This window comes from Oncorhynchus masou, chromosome 33, assembly GCF_036934945.1.
Source record: "Oncorhynchus masou masou isolate Uvic2021 chromosome 33, UVic_Omas_1.1, whole genome shotgun sequence".
Lineage (NCBI taxonomy): Eukaryota > Metazoa > Chordata > Actinopteri > Salmoniformes > Salmonidae > Oncorhynchus > Oncorhynchus masou.
The window spans coordinates 19,036,119-19,063,316 of record NC_088244.1 but is presented as its reverse complement, the minus strand read 5'-3'; the positions used below and the strand labels follow the sequence as shown (position 1 = coordinate 19,063,316).

Below are 27,198 nucleotides of genomic sequence, written 5' to 3'. Positions count from 1 at the left end.
TAATGAAAGTATTTGATTGAGCACCATCATATCAATACCATAAATGCATTAAGCAAAATGCGTACACCAAGCCCTTTAGAATTATTTCCACTAAAATTGGATGTGTGATGAAAGAAAGAAAACTGTTTCTTATTGGAACATTGTGTCAGGGATACAACACAAAGGGCATTCATTATTCACTGGGCCACTTAGGTGCATAGAGGCACAACTCCTCAAGGGATGCAGACTTTCACCGGAAACCTGGCCAAAAGATGTCAGCCATTTCAGGAAAGGCCAAGTCTTGATCTGATCCGTAGACTGTCCCAAAACAAAATCATAATTTCAACTGACTAACCTCACCTATACAATCTATCCTAAGCACTAAAGGGCTCTGCTAACAAGGATTATAATCATTTTTTATTATAACAATAGCCAAGGTTACATTGTGGGGTGCCCTCCAAAACGTTTCTAAACTGAAAATGTGTTGATTACTAGTTAGATTTTAATGGTGTTATGTATCTGATCTCTGTGCTATAAAAGGGTATTGTAAAATGGTGTTATAAAAGGTTGTAAAAAATGAAGCATTTCTTAAAATGCATCCAATATGGTTCCAAATAAGGCTTAATTGGTGGAGATCTTGTAGACACAAAGAAATGTAGAGAACATTATGGTGCACGATATTACAACAGGTTGTTTTGTGTTGATAAAATATTTAGTTAAGCTACAATGTTGTGTTTTTCTTCTTTATATCATGGCATCGCCTTCGATGCTTACATCCCAAGAATGAAAGGTGATGCAGTTGTCTGAGGGATCTCACAGCCTCTGCCTCTTTAAGCGCAGCAGCCTATAAACTCACACTGGCACCATGGTAACCAATTTTAGAGCAAGATTAGCTGACTAGCCGCTATTACATTTAGGGAAACTATAATAAGAAATATTGTGTGCTTCAGTAAAAGTGTATTTTGTGTCTACAAACATGATTATATTGTTAGTTATATTGTTAGGCCTACATTGGCAGGTTTGTTAGCCTAGCTAAACGGGCGACAGTGGCTAATGTGGATGGCAATGGCAACATTGCTGCCAGTCCATTACCTCTCTTGGAAGTGAGATAACTTGTTACTTTGATGCTAAGTATGTTGCAACTACAGATCATCACTTACCCCCCCTCCATTTTCTCTGTCGGCGCTGCCGTTCATTTCCATATTGATGGCAATGTCAGGGGTAAAAAAACAAAAAACAAGATGCAAGTTAAAAAATTAAAAAAATTATTAATTAAAAAATGTGGAACCAACTTGTCTGCTCCGCGAAGGAAAGTGAGCTCTTGGGTCGCGAGTGCTGTGGAATAGGGGATGGATTAATTTCCTGATTTGGATCAACTGCATAAATCCTGCTGTATGTATCCTAGTATTATACACCCCATAATAATAGCTTGCCTGGGGACAAAAAGTTGCTCTGGCATAGCTGCTACATAGATTGAAATTATCACATTTGAAGACCAAAGTCCAGGGTTGTTGTCTACAAATAAAATACATTATTATTGAAACATAGGCCTGGGTGTATATTTATGATCATGTTAGTACATTTTTTTTAAATATCAATTAATTATACAAACAAAGATGTATGTAATATTAGTTAGAGCAGGGAACTCAAATTAATTATTAAATTATTAATTAATCATATCTACAGGGTAACCTGGATCGGATGACAGTTGAGTGGATTGTCTTTTTGCAGGTTAGGTTAATAATTTTCACAATGAGAAAGGCACTCATTTGTTTTGCTATGTTTGTTATCATAGATGGGCCTACTGCAATTCATGCACAGGGTGCACTCTTGCAGGTCTTTCTTTTAGTGTAGGGTTCAGTGGAAAGTATGCCTCCCTCTGGTCACTTCTTTGTCCAGAAGAGTAGATTATACAAAGACTGTCTAGAAAACTTAATAGAAGACTGTTTTCAACCATGTTTGTTTTCAAGTATGCATATTCAATATATACATGTCTGTTTGGCCCTCTCTTGTTTTTTTTATTTACAAATCTGGAGTTTGAGGTTCCTTTGTGTGTGGTGGTGACGCATCTACAGTAACCTATTTGCTTTGTAGTTATCTTGAGCCAACGCCAAGCCAAGGAATGATAAGGTGTACATTTAATTTAGCTTCAATGCTGGGAGGGACTCACAGTTTTACAAAAGAACATCACTTATTATATGGATTAGGGGAATCAGATTTCATCATTAATCTTTCATCCTATCCACAGTTATGTCAGTCAGTTGACTCAAGAGGGAAGTGGTGACTCAAGGAAGGCTATGGGAGGCAGTTTTTTTGCATTTTGCTGTTCACTCTCTACCTCTCTCTCTCTGACACACACACGAACACACACACACACACACACACACACACACACACTTTTACTCCACTACATTCCTAAATAAAAATATTTATTTTTTACTCCCATATTTCCCTGACACCCAAAAGTACTCTTTACATTTTGAATGCTCAGGCAGTACAGCAATATGGTCATAGGTAGAGATGTAGACCAGATCATTTCATAGGAAATAGCTACTAGCTGTCTTTAATCAAAATTAATAGTCTCCTGCCCATATAGCTCAAAATAAATTGAATGCCATGTGATCAGTTTTTCAGATGAGACGTTAACCTGTGTCCTGACTCTCTGTGGTCACTAAAGATCCCATGGCACTTATCGTAAGAGTAGGTGTGTTAACCCAGGTGTCCTGGCTAAATTCCCAATCTGGCCTTCATACCATCATGACCATACCCAGTTTAGCTTGTCTCATTCATCCCCCCTCCTTTCCCTTGTAACTATTCACCAGGTCGTTGCTGTAAATGAGAATGTCTTCTCAGTCAATTTACCTAGTAATTTTTTTAATTTATTTTTATTTATTTCACCTTTATTTAACCAGGTAGGCAAGTTGAGAACAAGTTCTCATTTACAATTGCGACCTGGCCAAGATAAAGTAAAGCAGTTCGACACATACAATGACACAGAGTTACACATGGATTAAAACAAACATACAGTCAATAATACAGTAGAAACAAGTCTATATACGATGTGAGCAAATGAGGTGAGATAAGGGAGGTAAAGGCAAAAAAAGGCCATGGTGGCAAAGTAAATACAATATAGCAAGTAAAACACTGGAATGGTAGATTTGCAGTGGAAGAATGTGCAAAGTAGAAATAAAAATAATGGGGTGCAAAGGAGCAAAATAAATAAATAAAATAAATACAGTAGGGAAAGAGGTATTTGTTTGGGCTAAATTATAGGTGGGCTATGTACAGGTGCAGTAATCTGGGAGCTGCTCTGACAGCTGGTGCTTAAAGCTAGTGAGGGAGATAAGTGTTTCCAGTTTCAGAGATTTTTGTAGTTAGTTCCAGTCATTGGCAGCAGAGAACTGGTAGGAGAGGCGGCCAAAGAAAGAATTGGTTTTGGGGGTGACCAGAGAGATATACCTGCTGGAGCGCCGGCTACAGGTGGGTGATGCTATGGTGACCAGCGAGCTGAGATAAGGGGGGACTTTAACCTAGCAGGATCTTGTAGATGACATGGAGCCAGTAGGTTTGGCGACGAGTATGAAGCGAGGGCCAGCCAACGAGAACGTACAGGTCGCAAGGGTGGGTAGTATATGGGGCCTTGGTGACAAAATGGATGGCACTGTGACAGACTGCATCCAATTTGTTGAGTAGGGTATTGGAGGCTATTTTGTAAATGACATCGCCGAAGTCGAGGATTGGTAGGATGGTCAGTTTTACAAGGGTATGTTTGGCAGCATGAGTGAAGGATGCTTTGTTGCGAAATAGGAAGCCAATTCTAGATTTAACTTTGGATTGGAGATGTTTGATGTGGGTCTGGAAGGAGAGTTTACAGTCTAACCAGACACCTAGGTATTTGTAGTTGTCCACGTATTCTAAGTCAGAGCCGTCCAGAGTAGTGATGTTGGACAGGCGGGCAGATGCAGGCAGCGATCGGTTGAAGAGCATAAATGTAGTTTTACTTGTATTTAAGAGCAATTGAAGGCCACGGAAGGAGAGTTGTGTGGCATTGAAGCTTGCCTGGAGGGTTGTTAACACAGTGTCCAAAGAAGGGCCAGAAGTATACAGAATGGTGTTGTCTGCGTAGAGGTGGATCAGAGACTCACCAGCAGCAAGAGCAACATCATTGATGTATGCAGAGAAGAGAGTCGGTCCAAGAATTGAACCCTGTGGCACCCCCATAGAGACTGCCAGAGGTCCGGACAGCAGAACCTCCGATTTGACACACTGAACTCTATCAGAGAAGTAGTTGGTGAACCAGGCGAGGCAATCATTTGAGAAACCAAGGCTGTCGAGTCTGCCAATGAGGATGTGGTGATTGACAGAGTCGAAAGCCTTGGCCAGATCAATGAATACGGCTGCACAGTAATGTTTCTTATCGATGGCGGTTAAGATATCGTTTAGGACCTTGTGCGTGGCTGAGGTGCACCCATGACCAGCTCTGAAACCAGATTGCATAGCAGAGAAGGTATGGTGAGATTCGAAATGGTCGGTAATCTGTTGTTGACTTGGCTTTCGAAGACCTTAGAAAGGCAGGGTAGGATAGATATAGGTCTGTAGCAGTTTGGGTCAAGAGTGTCCCCCCCTTTGAAGAGGGGGATGACCACAGCTGCTTTCCAATCTTTGGGAATCTCAGACGACAGGAAAGAGAAGTTGAACAGGCTAGTAATAGGGGTGGCAACAATTTCGGCAGATCATTTTAGAAAGAAAGAGTCCAGATTGTCTAGCCCGGCAGGTTTGTAGGGGTCCAGATTTTGCAGCTCTTTCAGAACATCAGCTGACTGGATTTGGGAGTAAGAGAAATGGGGAAGGCTTGGGCGAGTTGCTGTAGGGGGTGCAGTGCTGTTGACCAGGGTAGGGGTAGCCAGGTGGAAAGCATGGCCAGCTGTAGAAAAATGCTTATTGAAATTCTCAATTATAGTGGATTTATCAGTGGTGACAGTGTTTCCTATCCTCAGTGCAGTGAGCAGCTGGGAGGAGATGTTCTTATACATGGACTTTACAGTGTCCCATAACTTTTTTGAGTTAGTGTTGCAGGAAGCAAATTTCTGCTTGAAAAATCTAGCCTTGGCTTTTCTAACTGCCTTTGTATAATGGTTTCTAGCTACCCTGAAAAGCTGCATATCACGGGGGCTGTTCGATGCTAATGCAGAACGCCATAGGATGTTTTTGTGTTGGTTAAGGGCAAAATAAGGGTTAAATAAAATAAAAACGGCTAAAGACGTAGCGTATTTTTGTTGTTGTTGTTGCGGGATATATCGTTTCACTGGTGGACAAAGCAAATGGGCTGGGTCAACACGTATCGCCTCCTCTGTTGTCGCAAGCTAAACGTGCGCTTTAATTGGGTGGCCCTCCAGTCATTACTATGGGCGTGGAACCTGTAAAAAGGGGACCTCGCAGCAGTAGACAGTAGTAGCATTTACCGGGCTGATTTATTTTGTGATGGGAAACTCTGACGACCTAATAACGTTTCAAGTTAAATACTGAGGATATTTACCCGGACTCTATGGACATCAGCATAACAACTCTTGAAGATTCATCGCCTCTGAAAGTCGTATGACAGACACTCGCGCAGGTAAGCTGCAGAAAGATCAACGGCACGCGTATTTCCCACATCGGATGAGTCGAGGCCGGGAAGCAAGGTTGGTGACATTCCGTCCGAATTGGCAACAGTTTTCTCGTTTATAATTATTTACGGCTTGGACCTAACAGCTATATGGAACGAAAATAAGCAATTGTGGATAAACCGATAAACTGTTCTTGTTTTGCTGTCTCGTCGTGGTTCAACATTTCTATATACTGTCATTGGGTTCAACGTTGTTTCATTTGGGGCTAGCATCAGTCGGCTAGCTAGCATCATCAGCCGGCTAACTAGCATCAGCCAGCATCATTGCCTGCTCAAACGAGTTACGTTAGGCTCCAAACAAATTACCACGAATGTAATAACATTTTGAGTGGGTGTTAGGTAGCTACCCGTTGAGAACATAACTAACCAGATCACATTGTCAATTATTTCACAAGCTCTTGCTGATGTGAATCTTATCAGGCTACATTTTATTTAAGCCTGGTCTCTAAGACTACACGTAGCATGGTAAACGAAAACCCTGAACACTCAATTTGTATGATGTGGTGTTTGGTATGGTTACAAAAGATAGGCTACTTAAGCCAAAATGAAGGGAAGGGTGGTTGGACAGGTGGGCCTATAACAAGTGTCTAGCATCCCATAGGTAGTGTTCAACTCTCCTCACAGACCACGTTTACATGTGTACAGTATTCTGGATAGTAGCTCATATCCCACTTAAGGTATTATTCGGGATCATCTGTTTAAATGCACCTTTGATATTCTGCTCATGAGTGTCCCTGTATCCATGAACAAACAGAATATTCCTAATTTAAGGTAATATGGGTTAAATAGAAATAGTAACTGAAATATGGACACTGACTGTAGGACTACAACTTCTCACATGTAATAATTCCTGCACAACTATGCATTTCTTGCAGTGAAATTATACAAGTTAATTTTGTCTCCACAGGAGTGGAGTAAAATCTTTCAGCGTCCCTTGAGAGAATGCGAGTGTAATGTGTTCATCTTTGACACTGTTATGCAAGCAGACAGTACAGCACATGACCAAAAGTATGTGGACACCTGCTCATTGACCATCTCATTCCAAAATAATGAACATTAATATGAAGTCCCTCCCCCCTTGCTGCTATAACAGCCTTTGCTCTTCTGGGAAGGCTTTCCACTAGATATTGGAACATTGCTGTGATGACTTGCTTCCATTCAGCCACAAGCATTAATGAGGTCAGGTACTGATGTTGGGCGATTAGGCTTGGCCTGCGTTCCAATTTATCCCAAAGGTGTTTGATGGGGTTGAGGTCAGGGCTCTGCAGGCCAGTCAAGTTCTTCCACACCGATCTCGACAAACGATTTCTGTATGGACCTCGCTTTGTGCATGGGGGCATTGTCATGCTTAAACAGGAAAGAGCTTCACTAATCTGTTGCCACAAAGTTGAAAGCACAGAATCGTCTAGAATGTCATTATGCTGTAGCGTTAAGATTTCCCTAACATGAAAAACAGCCCCAGACCATTATGTGGGTGGACACGTGATCATTCAGCCCCCCCCCCCTCCCCCTACATTGTAGAATAATAGTGAAGACAAAGCTATGAAATAACACATGGAATCATGTAGCAACCAAAAGTGTTAAACACACATATATTTTAGATTCAAAGTAGCCACCCTTTGCCTTGACGACAGCTTTGCACACTCTTGGCATTCTCTCAACCAACTTACCTCGACTGCTTTTCCAACAGTCTTGAAGGTGTTGCCACATGCTGAGCGCTTGGCTGCTTTTCCTTCACTCTGTGGTCCAACTCATCCCAAACCATCTCAATTGGATTGAGGTTGGGTGATTGTGGAGGCTAAGTCATCTGACGCAGCATTCCATCACTCTCCTCTTGGTCAAATAGCTCTTACACAGCCTGGAGGTGTGTTGGGTCATTTTCCTGTTGAAAAACAAATGATAGTCCCACTAAGCGCAAACCAGATGGTATGGCGTATCGCTGTGGTAGCCATGCTGGTTAAGTGTGCCTTGAATTCTAAATAAATCAGTGTCACCAAAGCACCATCACACCACATCCTCCATTCTTCGTGGTGGGAACCACACATGCAGAGATCATCCATTCACCTACTCTGTGGCTCAGAAAGACATGGTGGTTGGAACCAAAAATCTCAAGTTTGGACTGAGACCAAAGGACCAATTTCCACCAGCAATTTGACCATGAAAGCCTGTTTCAAGCTGTCTCCTCTGAACAGCTGATGTTGAGATCTGTTTTACTTGAACTCTGAGGCATTTTATTTGTGCTGCAATTTCTGAGGCTGGTAACTCGCATGAACTTATCCTCTGCAGCAGAGGTAACTCTGGGTCTTCATTTCCTGTGGCGGTCCTCATGAGAGCCAGTTTTATCATAGCGCTTGATGGTTTTTGCCACTGCACTTGAAGACACTTTCAAAGTTCTTAATGTTCTGGATTGACTGACCATGTCTTAAAGTAATAATGGACTGTCTTTTGCTTATTTGAGCAGTTCTTGCCTTAATATGAACTTGGTCCTTTACCAAATAGGGATATCTTCTGTATACCACCCCTACCTTGTCACAACACAACTGATTTGGCTCAAATGCATTAAGAAGGAAAGGAATTCCACAAATTAACTTTTAAACAAGGCACACCTGTTAATTGAAATGCAATCCAGGTGACTACTTCATGAAGCTGGTTGAGCGCTTTGCACACTCTTGGCATTCTAACACTTGGTTACTACATGATTTCATAGTTTGTCTTAACTATTATTCTACAATGTAAAAAATAAAGAAACCCTTGTGTGGTATGTACAGTGCATTTGGGAAAGTATTCAGACCCCTTTTTCCAAATTTTTGTTATGTTACAGCCATATTCTAAAAGGTATTAAATTGTTTTCCTCATCAATCAACACAATACCCCCATAATGACAAAGCGGCAGGGTAGCCTAGTGGTTAGAGCGTTGGACTAGTAACCAGAAGGTTGCAAGTTCAAACCCCTGAGCTGAACAGTTAATCCACTGTTCCTAGGCCGTCATTGAAAATAAGAATTTGTTCTTAACTGACTTGCCTAGTTAATTAAAGGTTAAAAAACAACAAACAAAACGGGTATAGAAAATGTTGCAAATGTATAAAAAAGTTTACTCAATACTTTTTGAAGCACCTTTGGCAGCGATTACAGCCTTGATTTTTTTTTTTTTGCGGGTATGACGCTACAGGCTTGACACGCATGCATTTGGGGAGTTTCTCCCATTCTTCTCTGCAGATCCTCTCAAACTCTTAGGTTGGATGGGGAGTGTCGCTGCACAGCTATTTTCATGGTCATTGTCCTGTGGAAGGTGAACCCTTTTCCCCAGTCGGAGGTCCTGAGCGCTCTGGTGCAGGTTTTTGTCAAGGCTCTCTAAGTACTTTGCTCTGTTAATCTTTCCCTCGGTTCTGGCTAGTTTCCCAGTCCCTGCCTCTGGAAAAACATCCCCATAGCATGATGCTGCCACCACCATGCTTCACCGTAGGGATGGTGCCAGGTTTCCTCCAGATGTGACGCTTGGCATTCAGGCCAAAGAGTTCAATCTTGGTTTCATCAGACCATATAATCTTGTTTCTCATGGTCTCAGTCCTTCAGGTGCCTTTTGGAAAACTACATGCAGGCTGTAATGTGGCTTCCGCCAAGCCACTCTACCATAAAGGCCTGACTGGTGGAGTGCTTCAGGGATGGTTGTCCTTCAAAGGTTCTCCCATCTCCCCAGAGGAACTCTAGAGCTCTGTCAGACTGGTGATCGGGTTCTTGGTCACCTCCCTGACCAAGGCCCTTCTCCCTTGATTGCTCAGTTTGGCTGGAGGGCCAGCTGAAGGAAGAGTCTTGGCTGTTCCAAACTTCTTCCATTTGAGAACGATGGAGGTCACTGTTCTTGGAGACCTTCAATGCTGCAGTTATGTTTTGGTACCCTTCTCCAGATATTTTCTTTCGACACAATCTTGTCTTAGAGCTCTACGGTCAACTCCTTCAACCTCGTGGTTTGGTTTTTGTTCTGACATGAACTGTCAACTGTGGGACCTTATGTAGACAGACGGGTGTGAGCCTCTCCAAATCTTGTCAAATCAATTTAATTTACCACACGTGGACTCCACTCAAGTTGTAGAAAAAGCTCAAGGATGCTCATTGGAAACGGGATGCACCAGAGCTAAATTTAAAGTCTCCATAGCAAAGGCTCTGAATAGTTATTTAAATATTATTATTTTTTATTTTTTTTAAATTTGAAATAAATTAGCAACAATGTCAACCTGTTTTTGCTTTGTCATTATGTGTGTAGATTAAGGAAGGGAAAAATAGAAAACGTAACAATGTGGAAAGGGGTCGGAATACTTTCTCATGTTTCAACCAATCAAAATATGCACCCAAGACAAACAGGTCTTATCAGAAACGTGTTGTCGTTTTTCACAGATTAATTTCCTTAACCGGTGAAACTGACGTTTTGCACAGGACTAATTTTACCATTCTTTTGGAGTTACCTTTTTCTCCCTGTTCCCTAAACAAAACAGACAATTTTACAAGTGTTAACAAGATTACCAATGCATTCATTCTATTGACTTAAGACCTTATTCTGGTGAGCACTTTATTTAGTCTACTGGGGCAAGAAGTTATGACAGAGAAGCTGCATGTATCAAAGTTATAGTTGACAGACAAATGGCCTACCAAATGTCGGAAATTATAATATGGCATACGACATGTCAGAAATGATAAGCAGAAACGTAACGTAAATTAATTATAGTAGGCAAATTATGGACTTCACACAACACCCCACGATATGGGAACCTGAGCCTGCGCAGACCTTTTTAAAAACAACAGTAAACGGGATAAGATGTTTACATGCCACAGTATCCGGTCTTAGATCAGCATATCCCAGGGGTCTTATCCAGGTTTTTCATAACCCGGATACAAGCCTTTTTGAGTTATTGTAAATACTTGAGTATAATAATGGGATATTGGTGTGCATGTAAACGTGGTCACAGACTACTTTAGAATGTTTGCTAATTTGCAGCTTGCAACTACTTAACTTTTGTCTTGATACTTTGCAACTACTAGACCGTCCCCTAACCCTTTAACTATTTTTATCCACAAATTTTAATATGTAACATATTATACAAATTGTAGTGGCCCAGATTTGTCTACTATGTTACATCTACCCTTAAGTCCAGGTTGTTTATTTAGTTAAATGCTAGCTAGCTCTTTATGTTCACCTGCTAAATGCTGTAAATTACGTTCATTAAATAGCTATCTGGCTAGATGCATCTTTCAGCCAGCTTTTACAACCATTTGTTTTTCAGTGTCATCTTTCCTCTCTAGCATTTTTAATTTCTCAAACTTTTGCTAGTTATTCCTATGTCAGTATGACTGAGCCAGGAACCAGAAAACAACAAGATTTGGTTTATATATTTTGAGAAATAAACTTTGCAAGTCTATGTTAATGTTTTCGGCTTCCACTCCTTTTAAATCTTTCAACACTGTTTTTGAAACATTTCTTTTGTGCTTCTGTTTAGATTGATGTGCACACTGACATCGTTCCGTTGATACCCCCATGCTGAAGAATTGTCACCGGGCGTGTGCTGCAGATATTCGGCCCCCACTCCATCTTCACTTTGGGAATAGCCATGGCAATCATCTGGAAACGTCAGTGACTCAACAATTAAATCGCCATGGAATCGGGTGCCGAGCCCGATGGATTTAAATACCCATCTCTTCCCAATTCACAATGCGAACTCAACATAAATATGTATGAGACTATCAGAGATGGAAACGTCACTAATATGGACACTTCGACGGTCGTGAGAGGTGGGAGCGACCCAAGTGCATATCCTCCATCGAATTATCAGCGGATCGTGCGCCAAAGATTCATCAGGAGAAGTTTGTGGTTCTCAGACTCTGATGAGCAGGCCTTTGAGGTGCCAGAATGTGACAACCGGAGTAAAATCCTCAATGTAAGCCTGCGCACGATAGTTGACAGGACACGGGGGGCTCAGTTAGGGCCACAGGAGAGCTCCAGTCCCGAGAGTCAAGGGGGGAAGAAAGACAGCGCCACAGAGAGCGCCAGCGCTGATGAGAAGGAGAAGACTGTGGATAAATTGAATGTTGCATCCACCGACGGCAGTAAAAACACTGTCAGAACTGCTAGCGAGGAGGAAGAGGCTGAGATGAAAGCTGTTTCCACGTCCCCTGGGGGACGGTTTCTCAAGTTCGATATCGAGCTCGGGAGAGGGTCCTTCAAGACTGTCTATAAAGGTCTGGATACTGACACCTGGGTGGAAGTTGCCTGGTGTGAACTTCAGGTAAGATGCTGTACCTTCTTTTTTTTTTTTTTTTTTGACCATAGTGTCCTGATGCTCAAGCACTTCACTGCAGTTTGTTGTGAATAAGAAGACTTATTCGATCTGCTCAAACTTTTAATACATTTAAAACATTTATAGTAATGCAGCTATGGGTTTAATTTGGACAACTATAGATTGGGACATTTCAATGCACTTCTGTCTATGAAACATCATCGCATATTAAGTATCAACATGCCTCTGTGAGTCCTCTGGCTCTCTCTGATGGGTGTCCTACTCGACTGGTTGGTTTCACCGAGTGATTTCCATTAGAGGGCTGATGCATGGCTCACAGTCCTCTCTCTTACGCTGTCAGTGAATGTTCACACTTCATGACAGCATAATGGTGATGTCTACGGGGAGCTGTCAATCAGCTAGACTACTGTAGGGAATGGGAATCTACTAAGTTGTAAATGGGTTTCCACTAAATTTTAAATGGTTATAAGAGGTCTGTAGGATTGACAAGCATTTGTCTCTGCTATTGACCAAGAGGCCTTTGTAGGCTACACTGACTCTATTCTTAGGGTCTTGTTGAAACAAGGAGACTAACTGATCTAAGTGTGTTAGACACTGGAAAATCACAAACTAATTATTTTTGACCTCAATCCCGTGCTGCAGACTTCACTACTTCTCTCTCTCACAGGAAGCGTGGTTTTAAATGAATGACCATCAGTAACCATGACTAGGCTCCTCATGGACCTAGTGTCCCTAGTGCAGACCCAAACAAACCCATATAACAATACAAGTGTGCCTGTGTGCTGGATAGCCTATATGCAAATAAAATTTCATATAACACTAAAAGAAGAATTTCCATATTGGGCTGTATTTAAGCAGTCAGACAGTATAGGGTAGAGTGCTTGCGAGTTTTGTCCCAGCAGTATGCAGATGAGGGGTAAATCCCCTGCTGTGCAACAGGAGGGCTGCTGACAGGAAGCAGCTGAAATGTGCTTATGCATGCTGGGAGCGGTGTGGTGACCCTGTGGCCTTGATGAAGCTCTTTCAGGTGTGTGAGTGAGAATGTTGCTTGGCCTACCTCGTGGGATCATGAAAAGTTAGCCCAGAAGTGAAATCTCAGGAGTGCAGCTGTATGTCTCCCTCCTAGTCAGAGGAGGGACATTCAGCATTGTTCAAGCAATGACACGCTTGGCCCTGAGAGACAGATTCCTCTTTTCACTGGGATGATGATGCCATATAGGTGATCATGGAATAGAGGAAGCCAATATCTACTCAAACGAGCAAACTCATAATTGGACACCGGATGTGGAACAGTAAATCATTCATTCTATAGCCTACTGTTTTCCCATAGATGTGTGCACACACTCCCTTTAGTGGGCAGTTTGCTATTAAAAACACAAACCACCATTCAAGGTTCCATTTTCCCACTACCATTTTCTTCCTCAATTCTCTATGTAGGCCTATTGTATTGTCGGTTTTAACAGATTGTTCCTCATAAATGGCATTGTTGAGAGAAATGCTGCCCTGCTCAATGGTTTTCATCAGAACGCTGATGCTTTCTGGTTCTTCCCTAGGACTTTTAGCCTAATTTATTAGAAGCATTGATTAGAGCTTGAGGTGGCCCTGTTGATTGAGTCACATGTTGGTGCCTGAAGTCATTGGAAATGGTAGTGTTGCATGCATCCTATAGGACAGCGGTGCTGAACTCTTACCCTACGAGGTCCGGCGCCTGCTGGTTTTCTGTTGTACTTGATTATTAACTGCACACACCTGGAGTCCCAGGTCTAAATCAGTTCCTGGTTAGAGGGGCGCAATGGGAAAACATGCAGTGGAACTGGCTTCCAGGTCCAGAGTGGAGTTTAAGGGATATAGCACCTAATGTGGGTGGGTGTCTCTGTGTAATCTAATTATGGACAGGCATGTGAAATTGAACATGGATCCACTTAGACTGTGCTGCAATACAGTCTACTAGCTAAGTTAGATTCAGCAGCTTTAACAGTAATGCTGGGTACTAGGGATGAAAGTGCCCGGATGGCCTATAAAGGGCCTGTTTTACAGCTCACTGTCTGAAGGGCCCAGACAAGCCTCTGGAGTTTAATGAGAAAAAATGCCCTCTACTCTGCCGTCACCCCGACGCCTCATTCACCCTCAACAGCAGTGCATGGTAGGCTCAGCTACTGTGCACGTTAATCAGTGTGCACATTTGGCCCTCAACCGGGCACGTGGGTGGTGCCAGCCCTGTGTTCAGTGTACTCTGGTGCTATGTGAATGTTGCTGGAGCATTTCTTGTTTGGGATAGAAAGAGGGGAACGTCTGTGATTTTCCACTGTTTCCCTCCCTCTGTCAGTCATGTGGCCCTTCTGCCTGGAAGTTTAATCTGGTCCTGTGCTATCTCTCTCCCTGTTGGTCATTTTTCCCCCTCACTTACTCTATCTTGCTCTTTCTCTCTGCTACTGGCTTTCTCTTGCTCTCTTCTCTCAGGCTTTTCTCACTACTCAGTCTGCCACTATCTACATCACTTTCTCTGTCTGCCCTGGCACCACACAGATGGCAGAGTGCTAATGTGTGCTGATAAGGGAGAAATTCCATTCTCACATACATGTATGTGTACCTGAGGTGCACACACACACGCATCCTACATGTTAATGTATGTAAATTGTAAAGTCTAATTTTCGTTGTCGGACTCTTACTCGGCTACTAATCATCAAGGTCTGTCACTCACTCTTGGAAGTTCTTTGGTTCTGACTCACTCTAGCTCAGTTCTGTTTTAAGATGGTGTATAATCAGGTCTTGCACACATACAGGGTTGCGTGTGCGCTGGTATTTGGCAGGGTGCACGCTGCTCTGCAGATAAAATCTGCTGTTGTGCTTCTGAATGCAGTGATTGTGCTGACACCATGGCAGCGGAATGAAACTTGCTCTCGCTGAGATAAGGACAGTAACTGCACACCCTCCTGTCACCAGTTCTAATGGGCGTTGAGCATACTCTGACCAAAAGTCTGGACTTCCTGTTTTGGATTGAGGCCTATTGTTAAAGGCCCAGTGCCTTCAAAGTGTGTGTGTGTGTATGTATGTATGTATATATTACACACACACACGGTTGGAATAATAGTGTGAAAATGATAATGCCCTTTTAGTGTAAGCAGTTTGAAAAGGCGGCATAAAATGTTTTGGTGGGATGGAGTTTTGGCCTGCCTGGCGACCACCAGGTGGTACGTTTGTTAATTGACCAATAAGAAAGAGTTCTAAACCTCTCTGCCAATAAAGGCTAGTTTGTAGTTTTCCACTCCAAGGCATTCCTAGGTAAATTCTTGCTTGAGAAATTATTTGACGAAGAAGCTATTTTTGTTTTTTGACCATTTTTAATTGAAAACAAATACAATAAGGTAGTTAGTGGTTTGTAGTGTGTGCACTGCAAGTTAAGAAAGCAATTTACAAGTTAGACAACTTTTGTTTTATTTTTCCAAGTTTGTTATTGGTCACAGCCCATGGGGCAGTGAGAGAGGTACACAATGGCTCTAACTGTGCCTCGTTAGTGCCTGTGTCCTCCAGCATGTCAGAGCTCCTTTGTCACAAAGCCATGGTGAAGTGGGCCAAGCCCGTTACAGGTGTCCTGTTGGCTAAAGAACATACATGACCAGGCTATGCTCGGGGGTAGCTGTAGCTAGAATGTGTGAACTGTGACCAAGGCACAAAGGCAGTGTGTGAACTGTAGAAAAGGCCTTGACTAGTTCATGACAGAGTTAGTCCTTGTCATATGTATGAAATGGTGAAACTCACACTGACAAAGCCTAGCAGGTGTAAAGAAATGGTAGGCCTAGTCACTGACAGAAGTTTCCTTAGTGGGCCAACCGTATCACAGACCTGGAGTCGTTCTCTCTGAAAGCTACTGTCGGATCCTGCAGTCCACAGTTTTTACCACAAAGGTTATACATGTACATCGCCTTGGGAAAGTATTTAGACCCCTTGACTTTTTCCACATTTTTGTTACGTTACAGCCTTATTCTAAAATGGATTTAAAAAAATATATATATATATATATAATCCTCCGCAATCTACACACAATACCCCATAATAACACAACCGAAAACAGGTTTTTATAAATGTTATACACACAGTTGAAGTGGGAAGTTTACATACTTAGGTTGGTGTCATTAACTCATTTTTCAACCACTCCACACATTTCTTGTTAACAAACTATAGTTTCTGCAAGTCGGTTAGGACATCTACTTTGTGCATGACAAGTCATTTTTCCAACAATTGTTTACTGAGAGATTATTTCACTGTATCACAATTCCAGTGGGTCAGATGTTAAACACTCTAAATTGACTGCCTTTAAACAGCATGGAAAACTCCAGAAAATGATGTCATGGCTTTAAGTTTGATAGGCTAATTGACATAATTTGAGGCAATTGGAGATGTACCTGTGGATGTATGTCAAGGCTTACCTACAAACTCTGCCTCTTTGCTTGACATAATGGGAAAATAAAATCAGCCAAGACCTCAGGAAAAAAAAAATGGTAGACTGGTTCAAGTCTGGTTCATCCTTGGGAGCAATTTCCAAACGCCTGAAGGTACCACATTCATCTGTACAAACAATAGTACGCAAGTATAAACACCATGGGACCACGCAGCCGTCATACCGCTCAGGAAGGAGACACGTTCTGTCTCCTAGAGATGAACGTACTTTGGTGCAAAAAGAGCAAATCAATCCCAGAACCGCAAAGGACCCTGTGAAGATGCTGGAGGAAACAGTTACAAAAGTATCTATATCCACAGTAAAATTATTCCTATTACGACATGACCTGAAAGGCCGCTCAGCAAGGAAGAAGCCATTGCTCCATAACTGCCATAAGAACCAGACTACGGTTTGCAAATGCACAAGCCGAAGAACACCATCCCAACCGTAAAGCATGGGGGGTGGCAGCATCATGTTGTGGAGGTGCTTTGCTGCAGGAGGGACTAGTGCACTTCGCAAAATAGATGGCACCATGAGTAGTAAAATGATGTGGATATATTGAAGCAACATCAAGACATCAGTCAGGAAGTTACCCTAGAGAGGTTGTGGGACGCTAGTGTCCCACCTGGCCAACATCCAGTGAGATTGCAGAGCGCCAAATACAGATACTCATTATATAAATTCAGAAAAGACAACTATTTTACATGGATTCACAAGAAGTTAATCTTTAAACCTAACAACGGTGTCAGATTTCAAATGCTTTATGGCAAAAGCATACCGTACAATTATTTGAGAACTTAGCCCAGCAGACAAATCGTTACAAACAGTAACCAGCCTAGTAGAAGAGTTACACAAGTCAGAAATTGAGAAATTAATAATTTACCTTTCATCTTCATATATTTGCACTCAGACATTCATTTATTCAATAGATGTTCCTTTTGTTTGATAACCTCAGTTTTCGGATATAAAGAGACATTTTCTTCAGTAATCCACAGGCTCAAATCCAAATTGTATCCGTGGAGTTCATAGAAACATGGCAAACGATGTTTATATTCAATCCTCAGATTTGTTTTTAGCCTAAATAATCGATAATATTTCAACCGGACAATAACGTCAATATAAAAGGTAAACAGAGGCACTCTCCCGGTCACGTACATGAAAAAGGTCTGTGACACGGCAGGGTCTACTCATTCAGATTGCTCTTACTCCCTCATTTTTCAGAATACAAGCCTGAAACCATTTCTAAAGACTGACATCTAGTGGAAGGCATAGGAACTGCAATTTGAGTCCTAAGTCAATGGATACTGTAATGGCGTTGCATAGAAAACTACCCAAAAAAAGAAGTCCAACTTCCTGAATGGATTTTTCTCAGGTTTTCGCCAGCCAAAACAGTTCTGTTAAAATAACGTGAGTATAACCGTTTTGGAGACTGTAGTGTTTTCTATCCAAATCTACTAATTATATGCATAGCCTTTCTTCTGGGCCTGAGTAGAAGGTAGTTTAATTTGGGCACACTTTTAATTCCAAATGCTGCCCCCTACCCTAGAGAAGTTAAAGCTTGGTTGCAAATGGGTTTTCTAAATGGACAATGACCCCAAGCAGACTTCCAAAGTTGTGTCAAAATGGCTTAAGGACAACACCGTGAGGGTATTGGAATGGCGTTCACAAAGCCCTGACCTCAATCCCATAGAAAATTTGTGGGCAGAACTGAAAAAGTGTGCGAGCAAGGAGGCCTACAAACTTGACTTAGTTACACCAGCTCTGTCAGGAGGAATGGGCAAAATTCACCCAACTTATTGTGGAAGGCTACCCAAAACATTTGACCCAAGTTAAACCATTTTAAAGGCAATGCTACCAAATACACTCAATTAGTATGCAAACTTCTGACCCACTGGAAATGTGATGAAATAAATAAAAGCTGAAATAAATCATTCTCTCTACTATTATTCTGACATTTCACATTCTTAAAATAAAGTGGTGATCCTAGCTGACCTAAAACAGGGAATTTTTACTAGCATTAGTTTCACAATTCCTGACATTTGAGTTTAAATGTATTTGGGTAAAGGTGCATGTAAAACTTCTGACTTCAACTGTGTGTGTAATATATAAAATAAATGCCTTAAGTATTCAGACCCTTTGCTATGAGACTCAAAATTAAGCTCATGTGCATCCTGTTTCCATTGATAATCCTTGCTGTTTCTACAACTTGATTTGTTGGAGTCCACCTGTGGTAAATTCAATTGATTGGACATGATTTGAATTTGTCTAGATACAGTACCTGTCAAGTTTGGACACCTACTCATTCAAGTTTTTTTTATTTTATTTTTTACTATTTTCTACATTGTAGTAAAGACACACAACCCTATGAAAGTAAACGTATGTAAAAATGTAGTAACCAAGTGTTAAACAAATGCAAATGTAGTTTAGATTCTTCAAAGTAGCCACCCTTTGCCTTGACAGCTTGCATACTCTAGGAATTCTCTCAACCAGCTTCACCTGGAATGCTTTTCCAACAGTCTTGAAAGAGTTTGCACATGCTGAGCACTTGTTGGCTGCTTTTCCTTCACTCTGCGGTCCACCTCATCCTAATTGGAAAGGCCCACTAAGCGCAAACCAGATGGGACGGCCGGCGTATCGCTGCAGAATGCTGTGGTAGCCATTTCTGGTTAAGTGTGCCTTGAATTCGAAATAAATTACAGACCATGTCACCATTAAAGCACCCCCACACCATCACTCCCCCTTCATGCTTCACAGTGGGAACCACACATGCAGAGATCATCTGTTCACCTACTCTGTGCCTCACAAAGACACGGCGGTTGTAACCAAAAATCTAATTTGGACTCATCAGCCCAAAGGACAGATTTCCACTGGTCTAATGTCCATTGCTCGTTTCTTGGCCCAAGCACGTATCTTCTTATTGGTGTCCGTTAGAAGAAATTTGACCATGTCCTGATTCACTGTCTCTTCTGAACTGTTGTGTCTGTTACTTGAACTCTGAAGCATTTATTTGGGCTGCGATTTCTGAGGCTGCTCTAATGAACTTATCCTCTGCAGCAGAGGTAACCCTGGGTCTTCCATTCCTGTGGTGGTCCTCATGAGAGCCAGTTTCATCATAGTGCTTGATTTTTGTGACTGCACTTGAAGAAACTTAATGTTCAGTATTGACTGACCTTCCTGCCTTAAAGTAATGATGGTCTGTCATTTCTCTTTGCTTATGTGAGCTGTTCTTGCCATTTATAAAGACTTGGTCTTTTACCAAATAGGGCTATTTTCTGTGTACCACCCCTACCATGTCACAACACAACTGATTAGCTCAAATGCATTAAGAAGGAAATAAATTCCACAAATGTACTTTTATTTATTTATGCCTTGACAGCTTTGCACACTCTTGGCAAAGGGTGGCTACTTTGAAGAATCTCTAATATGAAATATATTTTAATGTCTTAAAAAAAAAGTGTTTAACAAACTATTTTGATTCCATATGTGATTTTCATAGTTTTGTGTTCATTGTTTTTCTACAATGTAGAAAATAGTGAAATCGAGAAACCCTTGAATGAGTTGGTTTTGACGGGTACGTTAAGTAAATTTTAATATTTTATTTTTAATGCATTTGCAAAAATGTCAACCTGTTTTTGCTTTGTCATTATGGGGTATTGTGTTGTGTGTAGATTTGGGGGGGGGGGGGGGGGGGGTTAATTCCTTTTAGAACAAGGCTGTAACATAACGGAATGTGGAAAATGTCATGGTCTGAATACTTTCCGACTGCACTATACTTGCTATCAGAGAGCCTGGAGCACCTGAGCACCGGTCTTCTTCCCTCCCCCCTGAGTCAGGACGTGTGACTTTTTTTTTGTGGTGGAAATACCATCTGAACAATGCAACTTGACTGATACGAAGCCTGTCTAGCCTGTCAACCAGCTTGCGGACGAGTGCTGGTCTGGCTGACGCCAACAAAATGGCAGCCATCACTGGCCTACTTGTACAGGAGGCAAACACTTATTTGCTTCTTTAGGAATTACCCCCCCCCCCACCTTGGCTGGTGTACATTATTTTTTTTGGGAGGGGGGGTTAAATTTCCTGCAATTGCCAACATAAAATCAAATGTCCTCATGCTACACGTTTTGATATGGCTCTGAGAAAATGTTGCAATAATAACAATACTGCTGTTTAAAATGTTCTAATTCTCCCTCACTCTCTAGCTTTTATTTTGATTTGTTAGTTCTCAAAGATGAGAATACATATTTTATCATGTACTTTATCTGGTTTTAGTGGGGTAAGTTTCAGGGATCTCTTTAACACAGAACTCAAGCTTTTTAGATCTGCATTTACAAACAACGCACTAAGATATTTCTTTATTTTCTGTTTGGCATCAGACACATTTTGTGCTTTAGTTGTACTTCTCCAGTCGGATGAGAATTCATGAACAGGCATTCTATCAGCAGTCTTTTCACAGGTAAAATGCAATGTTAACTTCAAGCAAAACATTAGGCAATATAGCTGGCTACACTATTTCTATGATCAACATTAGAAATATGATGGCCAAGCATTGTTTTTGCAGCAAATACCATGCTTTTTCATTGTAAGCTCATTTACTTGTGTGGCTCCTAGCCAAATAGTGTTGCACTTCTGTTAACTGATGATAATTAAGCTATTTTCTGCTGAAATGTGTTCTCTGTGAAGGAAAACAAACTTCCTCCTTATTGCGGACAGATTTATAAAATGAAGTCCAGAAGTTCATCTGACTCTGGGTAAGAAGAACAAGGGATTAAATGCTAGAATCTTGTATCCCTTTAACCCTCTCCATTGCAAAACCCCTCAAACTCCTCTCACAGATCATTTATCAAACCTCCATTCCACATCATAGGCCTACCTGTTGACCACAGGCTCCCACAGACCACTCGCCTGCCCTACCTCAAGCACATTGAAAACTCAAACAACCCTATAGAAGAGGACTGTGCCACAATAGTGTTCAAAGTAGGCCTAGACCCTACAGTCGTGTTCAGTGTTACAGTGCAATACAGTATGACTGTTAATCCACTCGGACTATCTGAGGCATCATTGAGAGCACGAGACATGATGTAATGTATTTTCCTCCACACTCCCTTTTGTGCTGTGTAAGAGTCTCCAACTGTCAGGCCTGGTATGAGGGCAAGGGTTGCTTTGCTTATGGCTACTGCTGCTCATTAAGTCATTTTACGTAACAACACAATGCCTTTGGAAAGTATTCACACCTCTTGACATGCATCCTGTTTGCAATAAGGCACTTAATACTGCAAAAGCAATTGTCAAAGCAATTCACTTTGTCCTGTTATGTTTGGGGCCAATACAAAACATTACTGAGTACCACTCCATATTTTCAAGCATGGTAGCTGCATCATGTGATGGGTATGCTTGTCATTGGTAAGCTTTTTTTTTTTTTTTTTTAGGATAAATTAAATGGAATAGAGCTAAGAACAGGTGAACAGAGTTCAGTCTGCTTTCCAACAGATGCTGGGAGAATTCACCTTTCAGCTGGACAATAACCTAAAACAAGGCCAAAAGTACACTGAAGTTGCTTACCAAGACATTGAATGTTCAAATCAAATTTTATTTGTCACATACACATGGTTAGCAGATGTTAATGCGAGTGTAGCGAAATGCTTGTGCTTCCAGTTCCGACAATGCAGTAATAACCAACAAGTAATCTAACAATCCCAAAACTAATTTCTTATACACAGTGTAAGGGGATAAAGAATATGTACATAAAGATATGAGTGATGGTGCAGAGCAGCATAGGCAAGATACAGTAGATGATATCGAGTACAGTATATACATATGAGATGAGTATGTAAACAAAGTGGCATAGTTAAAGTGGCTAGTGATACATGTATTACATAAGGATGCAGTAGATGATATAGAGTACAGTATATACGTATACATATGAGACGAATAATGTAGGGTATGTAAACATTATATTAGGTAGCATTGTTTAAAGTGGCTAGTGATATATTTTACATCCATTCCCATTATTGAAGTGGCTGGAGTTGAGTCAGTGTGTTGGCAGCAGCCACTCAATGTTAGTGGTTGCTGTTTAACAGTCTGATGGCCTTGAGATAGAAGCTGTTTTTCAGTCTCTCGGTCCCAGCTTTGATGCACCTGTACTGACCTCGCCTTCTGGATGATAGCGGGGTGAACAGGCAGTGGCTCGGGTGGGTGTGGTCCTTGATGATCTTTGTGGCCTTCCTGTAACATCGGGTGGTGTAGGTGTCCTGGCGGGCAGGTAGTTTGCCCCCGGTGATACGTTGTGCAGACCTCACTACCCTCTGGAGAGCCTTACGGTTGTGGGCGGAGCAGTTGCCGTACCAGGCGGTGATACAGCCCGCCAGGATTCTCTCGATTGTGCATCTGTAGAAGTTTGAGTGCTTTTGGTGACAAGCCAAATTTCTTTTCAGCTTCCTGAGGTTGAAGAGGCGCTGCTGCGCCTTCTTCACGATGCTGTCTGTGTGAGTGGACCAATTCAGTTTGTCTGTGATGTGTATGCCGAGGAACTTTAACTTACTACCCTCTCCACTACTGTTCCATCGATGTGGATAGGGGGGTGTTCCCTCTGCTGTTTCCTGAAGTCCACAATCATCTCCTTAGTTTTGTTGACGTTGAGTGTGAGGTTATTGTCCTGACACCACACTCCGAGGGCCCTCACCTCCTTCCTGTAGGCCGTCTCGTCGTTGTTGGTAATCAAGCCTACCACTGTTGTGTCGTCCGCAAACTTGATGATTGAGTTGGAGGCGTGCGTTGCCGCGCAGTTGTGGGTGAACAGGGAGTACATGAGAGGGCTCAGAACGCACCCTTGTGGGGCCCCAGTGTTGAGGATCAGCGGGGTGGCGATGTTGTTGCCTACCCTCACCACCTGGGGGCGGCCCGTCAGGAAGTCCAGTACCCAGTTGCACAGGGCGGGGTCGAGTGACCTAGCTACAGTTTTGACGTAAATCTACTTGAATCTATTGTAAGACTTGGATGTCTAGCAATTATCAACAACCGACTTCACAGCTTGAAGAATTTTAAAAATGATGTGCAAATATTGTACAATCCAGATGTGCAAGGCTCCAATACTTCTAACATGTATTTGTTTTTTTTCCCCAACTACCGGTAGTTTTTATTGGGTAATTCATAAAGACCATTCAGGGTAATCACCATGAGAAATATTTAGCTGAAACCTCTAATCGCTGGGGTTGGGGGCAACCGAGTTGGGCTGTTCATTAATTGTGTGTGTTAGGCTTGACGCAACAACACTGTCTGTCTCTCTGGCTCTGTGCCGCTTCACTGCAGCGGGCAATAAAATTGGCAAGGGGGTGAGTTAGACTTCCGGTTCAGCTTAGGTCCCTAAAGCCCCAGTAGTGCTCTGACACCCTCAGACCAGGAGGACAGGCAATCATACTGAATAATTGCTCATTTTTCTTATTCATAAAGGCTTCAGCATCTGAAAGGTCTTGACAGATGCTGACTCTACGGTGAAAACCTTTCCAGACCTTATGGTACTGTAATTTGGACGCAAGCTTGGTCTCAAGATGACTGACCTGGAAGTGGTGTCCAAGACGTCTGAGTGTCCCCTGTCATACTGTGACTGATTTTCAGATGGTTCATATTCTCTTTGTAGGCCGAGTATCCTCCTACCTGAGAGTTGAGCTGACCCTGAACAGATAGTTGGAGCTAAGGCCTCATCACTGGGTTTCGTGGTGCCTCAGTTATTCCATGTAAACCAAAACACACTCACAGGTAGTTAACTTCAGGATGTCAACACCAGCTGGAACATGCTATGATGTACGGCTGTACACATCCAGATATCTGGCTCCTGCACCCCCACTGTCTGGTGGATTGGCAGTGGCACAGTGGGCTTTGTTGCTGGGGTTGTCTTATTAAAGAAACATGAGCTGGCTGTTGAGCACCATGGAGAAACAACAGAACCCCATGGGCAGGATCATCTGCCCTTGTCAATCAGTGGTTCAGTCAGCTACAGAACTCGGGTCCCCACCCACATCAGTATTTAACCCTTTGAGGTGGGTGCATTACGCCGTCCTGTTCTAAATAGGTGCATATGGCTTGCCCAGTGCGCCAGTGACCAGAAGTAGCACCTAGAACCAATGGAATTGTTCAAAATGGTGTAAACTGTCCACAAGGTGCCCGGCTGCTGCTCAGCAGAAGAGCAGTGGAGAGGGTGAGAGTGGAGCAGGCTAATTTGGTTTTCTAAGGCCTGCTGCCCTCTTGTCCATTGGCTCTAATCCTCCCATGGTGGATGGAGAGGAAGCCCCTGTTCTGTACTGCAGAGAGACTGACCGTCTGAGGCTCTGATCGGCCCTTTTCTCTGATCCTGTCCAAACAGCACTGACGGCAACATGGCTCTTCCCCTGTAGGCCACAGGACCCCGTTTGGTAATACACCAAGCTGAGGACTTTTTTTTTTTTTTTTTCCCACTCTGTTACGCTCCCTCATTTCTCGCTGTCTGTCACAGGCACTGTAAGCTGTCAGACACATTCTCTTTCTCTCTTACACACCGCTCTAATCAGGCAGAATTTCCTCTTGTGACCCTGTCATTGCCGAGCTCATTACATAAGCAGCATTAGTTTGGGGGTGGGGTGGGGGTAAAAGCTTATTATCACCAATGTTCAGCTGTGTGTCAAAGGCAGTACTTTTGCCAGCCTCCACATTTAGTCTGTGACTGGAGAGGCTTATTGGGAGGGCTGTGTCATAGTCCAGGCGATACACACTTTCGCCACGGCCCCTCACACACGCACACATCCGGTAGAGTAGCTGGCACGTCATTGGACTGAAAATGGTCAGTGTTTTTAATCAGTATTTAGGCTCAGGTTAGTTTTGTAAATTTGTGTACTGCATCGGCCCATTTTTCATTTTAAAAGGACAGATGTGCCCGTGTATGTTTGGATGTGCACACTCCTCCTCTCCTGGCCTTTTACTGTTGCTGTAGTCAGTCTCACCATCTCACCTCTGAATTTAATAATTCCATGGGCCACCCTAGATGCCAATGTGTCAATTATAAGTAGCCCTCAGCCCAGCTCCATGGCAACAGAGATGACAGGTACGCTGTTGCCGGCCAAAACTTTCTGCACTGGATGACTGATGGGACAGAATGCAGGGGCGGATGTCGTCTTACTATGTTATATGATTGGACAGATACATTAAACATTCGGTGGGATTAGTATTACTTTTTTTTTCAGGAATTTTATTTGTCTACTTGTTAAATGTGTGTAATGTCTTAATGTAATTGGTTGTCTTTTAAATTCTGTGTTGGACCCCAGGAAAATGAGCTGATGTTATGGGGATACTAATTAAAATGTGAATTACCCCTAGCTGGCCCAGGAGTAGGCCAAGCCCTATGATTAATGGTAATGTAGGGTATTGATGTTGGGATGTGTAAAAGGCTTGTGTCCTAATAGTCAAGTAGCAGTGGCTTCCTTGTCTCTTCTCCTGAGTGGCGCAGCGGTCTAGAGGTGTTGCTACAGACCTTGGTTCGATTCCAGGCTGTATCACAACTGGCTGTGATGGCGGAGTCCCGTAGGGCAGTGTACAATTGGCCCAGTGTTAGGGTTTGGCCGGGGTAGGCTGTCATTTTAAATAAGAATTTGTTCTTAACTGACTTGCCTAGTTAAATGAAATAAAAATAACTACATATCTGATCCACTGACCTGATGGCACAGATGTTATGCCCCAGTCTTGTTATGCTGGCGTGTCTGTTCAGCTCATTCCGATGTAAAACATGAGCTACTAAACTCAAAGACAAGTAGATATTTTTTCAAAAGAGTTGATGGCACAGATGTTATGCTGGCATAACAAGACTGGTGAATAACAAGACTGGTGAATAACATCTGTGCCATCAACTCTTTTGAAAAAATATCTACTTGTCTTTGAGTTTAGTAGCTCATGTTTTACATCGGAATGAGCTGCAGGCTAGATCATTATTAGTGAACTAGAAATGTTCTGTGAATGTTGGAATGTATTGGGTTTTCTGGAGGTCTGTCTCAACTGTTGTGCTATTTTTTTTTTTAAATCTTCATTCCTGTCTTCAGGTTAGATTCTTCACATTGCTGCTGTTAAATTGAATGGATCCATCTTGATAAATAAAAGTGTATTTTTTTTCTATTGCCTTCACAGAGCAATGTGTGTGTGTGTGTGTGTGTGACTGTCTGTTAAGAAGTGCGCACAATTAAAGGTGTAGGGGAGTCCTTTTTAATACACAACCCATGTTTTTCCAGCAGCCCCATGGCAGGATTAAGGTCATTCTGCCACAGCAAGCCATCATTCACTGTGTGTGTGTGCACGCATGCGCGTCATCTGAACATCGTGTGGATATTTTTTCCGATTATGGATCCTCCAGCGAGACGGCCAAGGCCCATCGCTGACTGAGTCCAACCCCACAGACAGCCCTCTTCCTGGGTTAGATATGCCTTTAAATGGTTGGATAATCCTGGCGGCCTGCCACTAACCCAGTTAGGCCTTGCAATGATGCTTTCGTTTATTCCTTCCTGCCCTCTTCTGCTTTGGTTCAATTGATTTAAGACTTCATTTATCCAGCTATGTCCTGGACGAAGCAGTTTAAATTTGATACATAAAAAAATTCTGTAGGTCACACATGAATATTGGCAATGATAAAGGCTGTTAACCTTTTTAACAAGCAACTTTCCCCACTGAGCTCTGTTATTGTACCCTCACTGACCCTGTGGTGGTCTAATCAATGGAACGACATGCTGGAAGTCACTAGAAACTACAGACTACTTTCTCCCACCAGTGTTTTTAGTTCCTACTTCAAAACACATGGTCAGGCTCAAAGAGCAGGCCTG

General features: G+C 42.4%; 2 protein-coding genes across 6 annotated transcripts in view; one reads left to right on the top strand and one right to left on the bottom strand.

Annotated features, from left to right (window-relative positions):
* LOC135527969 (ninjurin-1-like) overlaps positions 1 to 27,198 on the bottom strand; it is a 100,241-nt gene that overhangs the window by 24,736 nt on the left and 48,307 nt on the right. The window lies entirely within an intron of this gene.
* The window catches only part of LOC135527966 (serine/threonine-protein kinase WNK2-like), a 66,668-nt gene continuing 44,800 nt past the window's right edge, over positions 5,331 to 27,198 (top strand). For 3 of the 4 annotated variants that reach the window (XM_064956673.1, XM_064956672.1, XM_064956670.1), the window contains exons 1-2: positions 5,333 to 5,660; positions 11,134 to 11,919. In XM_064956673.1, coding sequence (XP_064812745.1) covers positions 11,290 to 11,919 — 630 coding nt within the window. In that variant the 5' untranslated portion in view covers positions 5,333 to 5,660; positions 11,134 to 11,289. Of the gene's footprint in view, positions 5,661 to 11,133; positions 11,920 to 27,198 lie in introns of all 4 variants that reach the window. The other variant, XM_064956669.1, reaches the window with a different exon arrangement.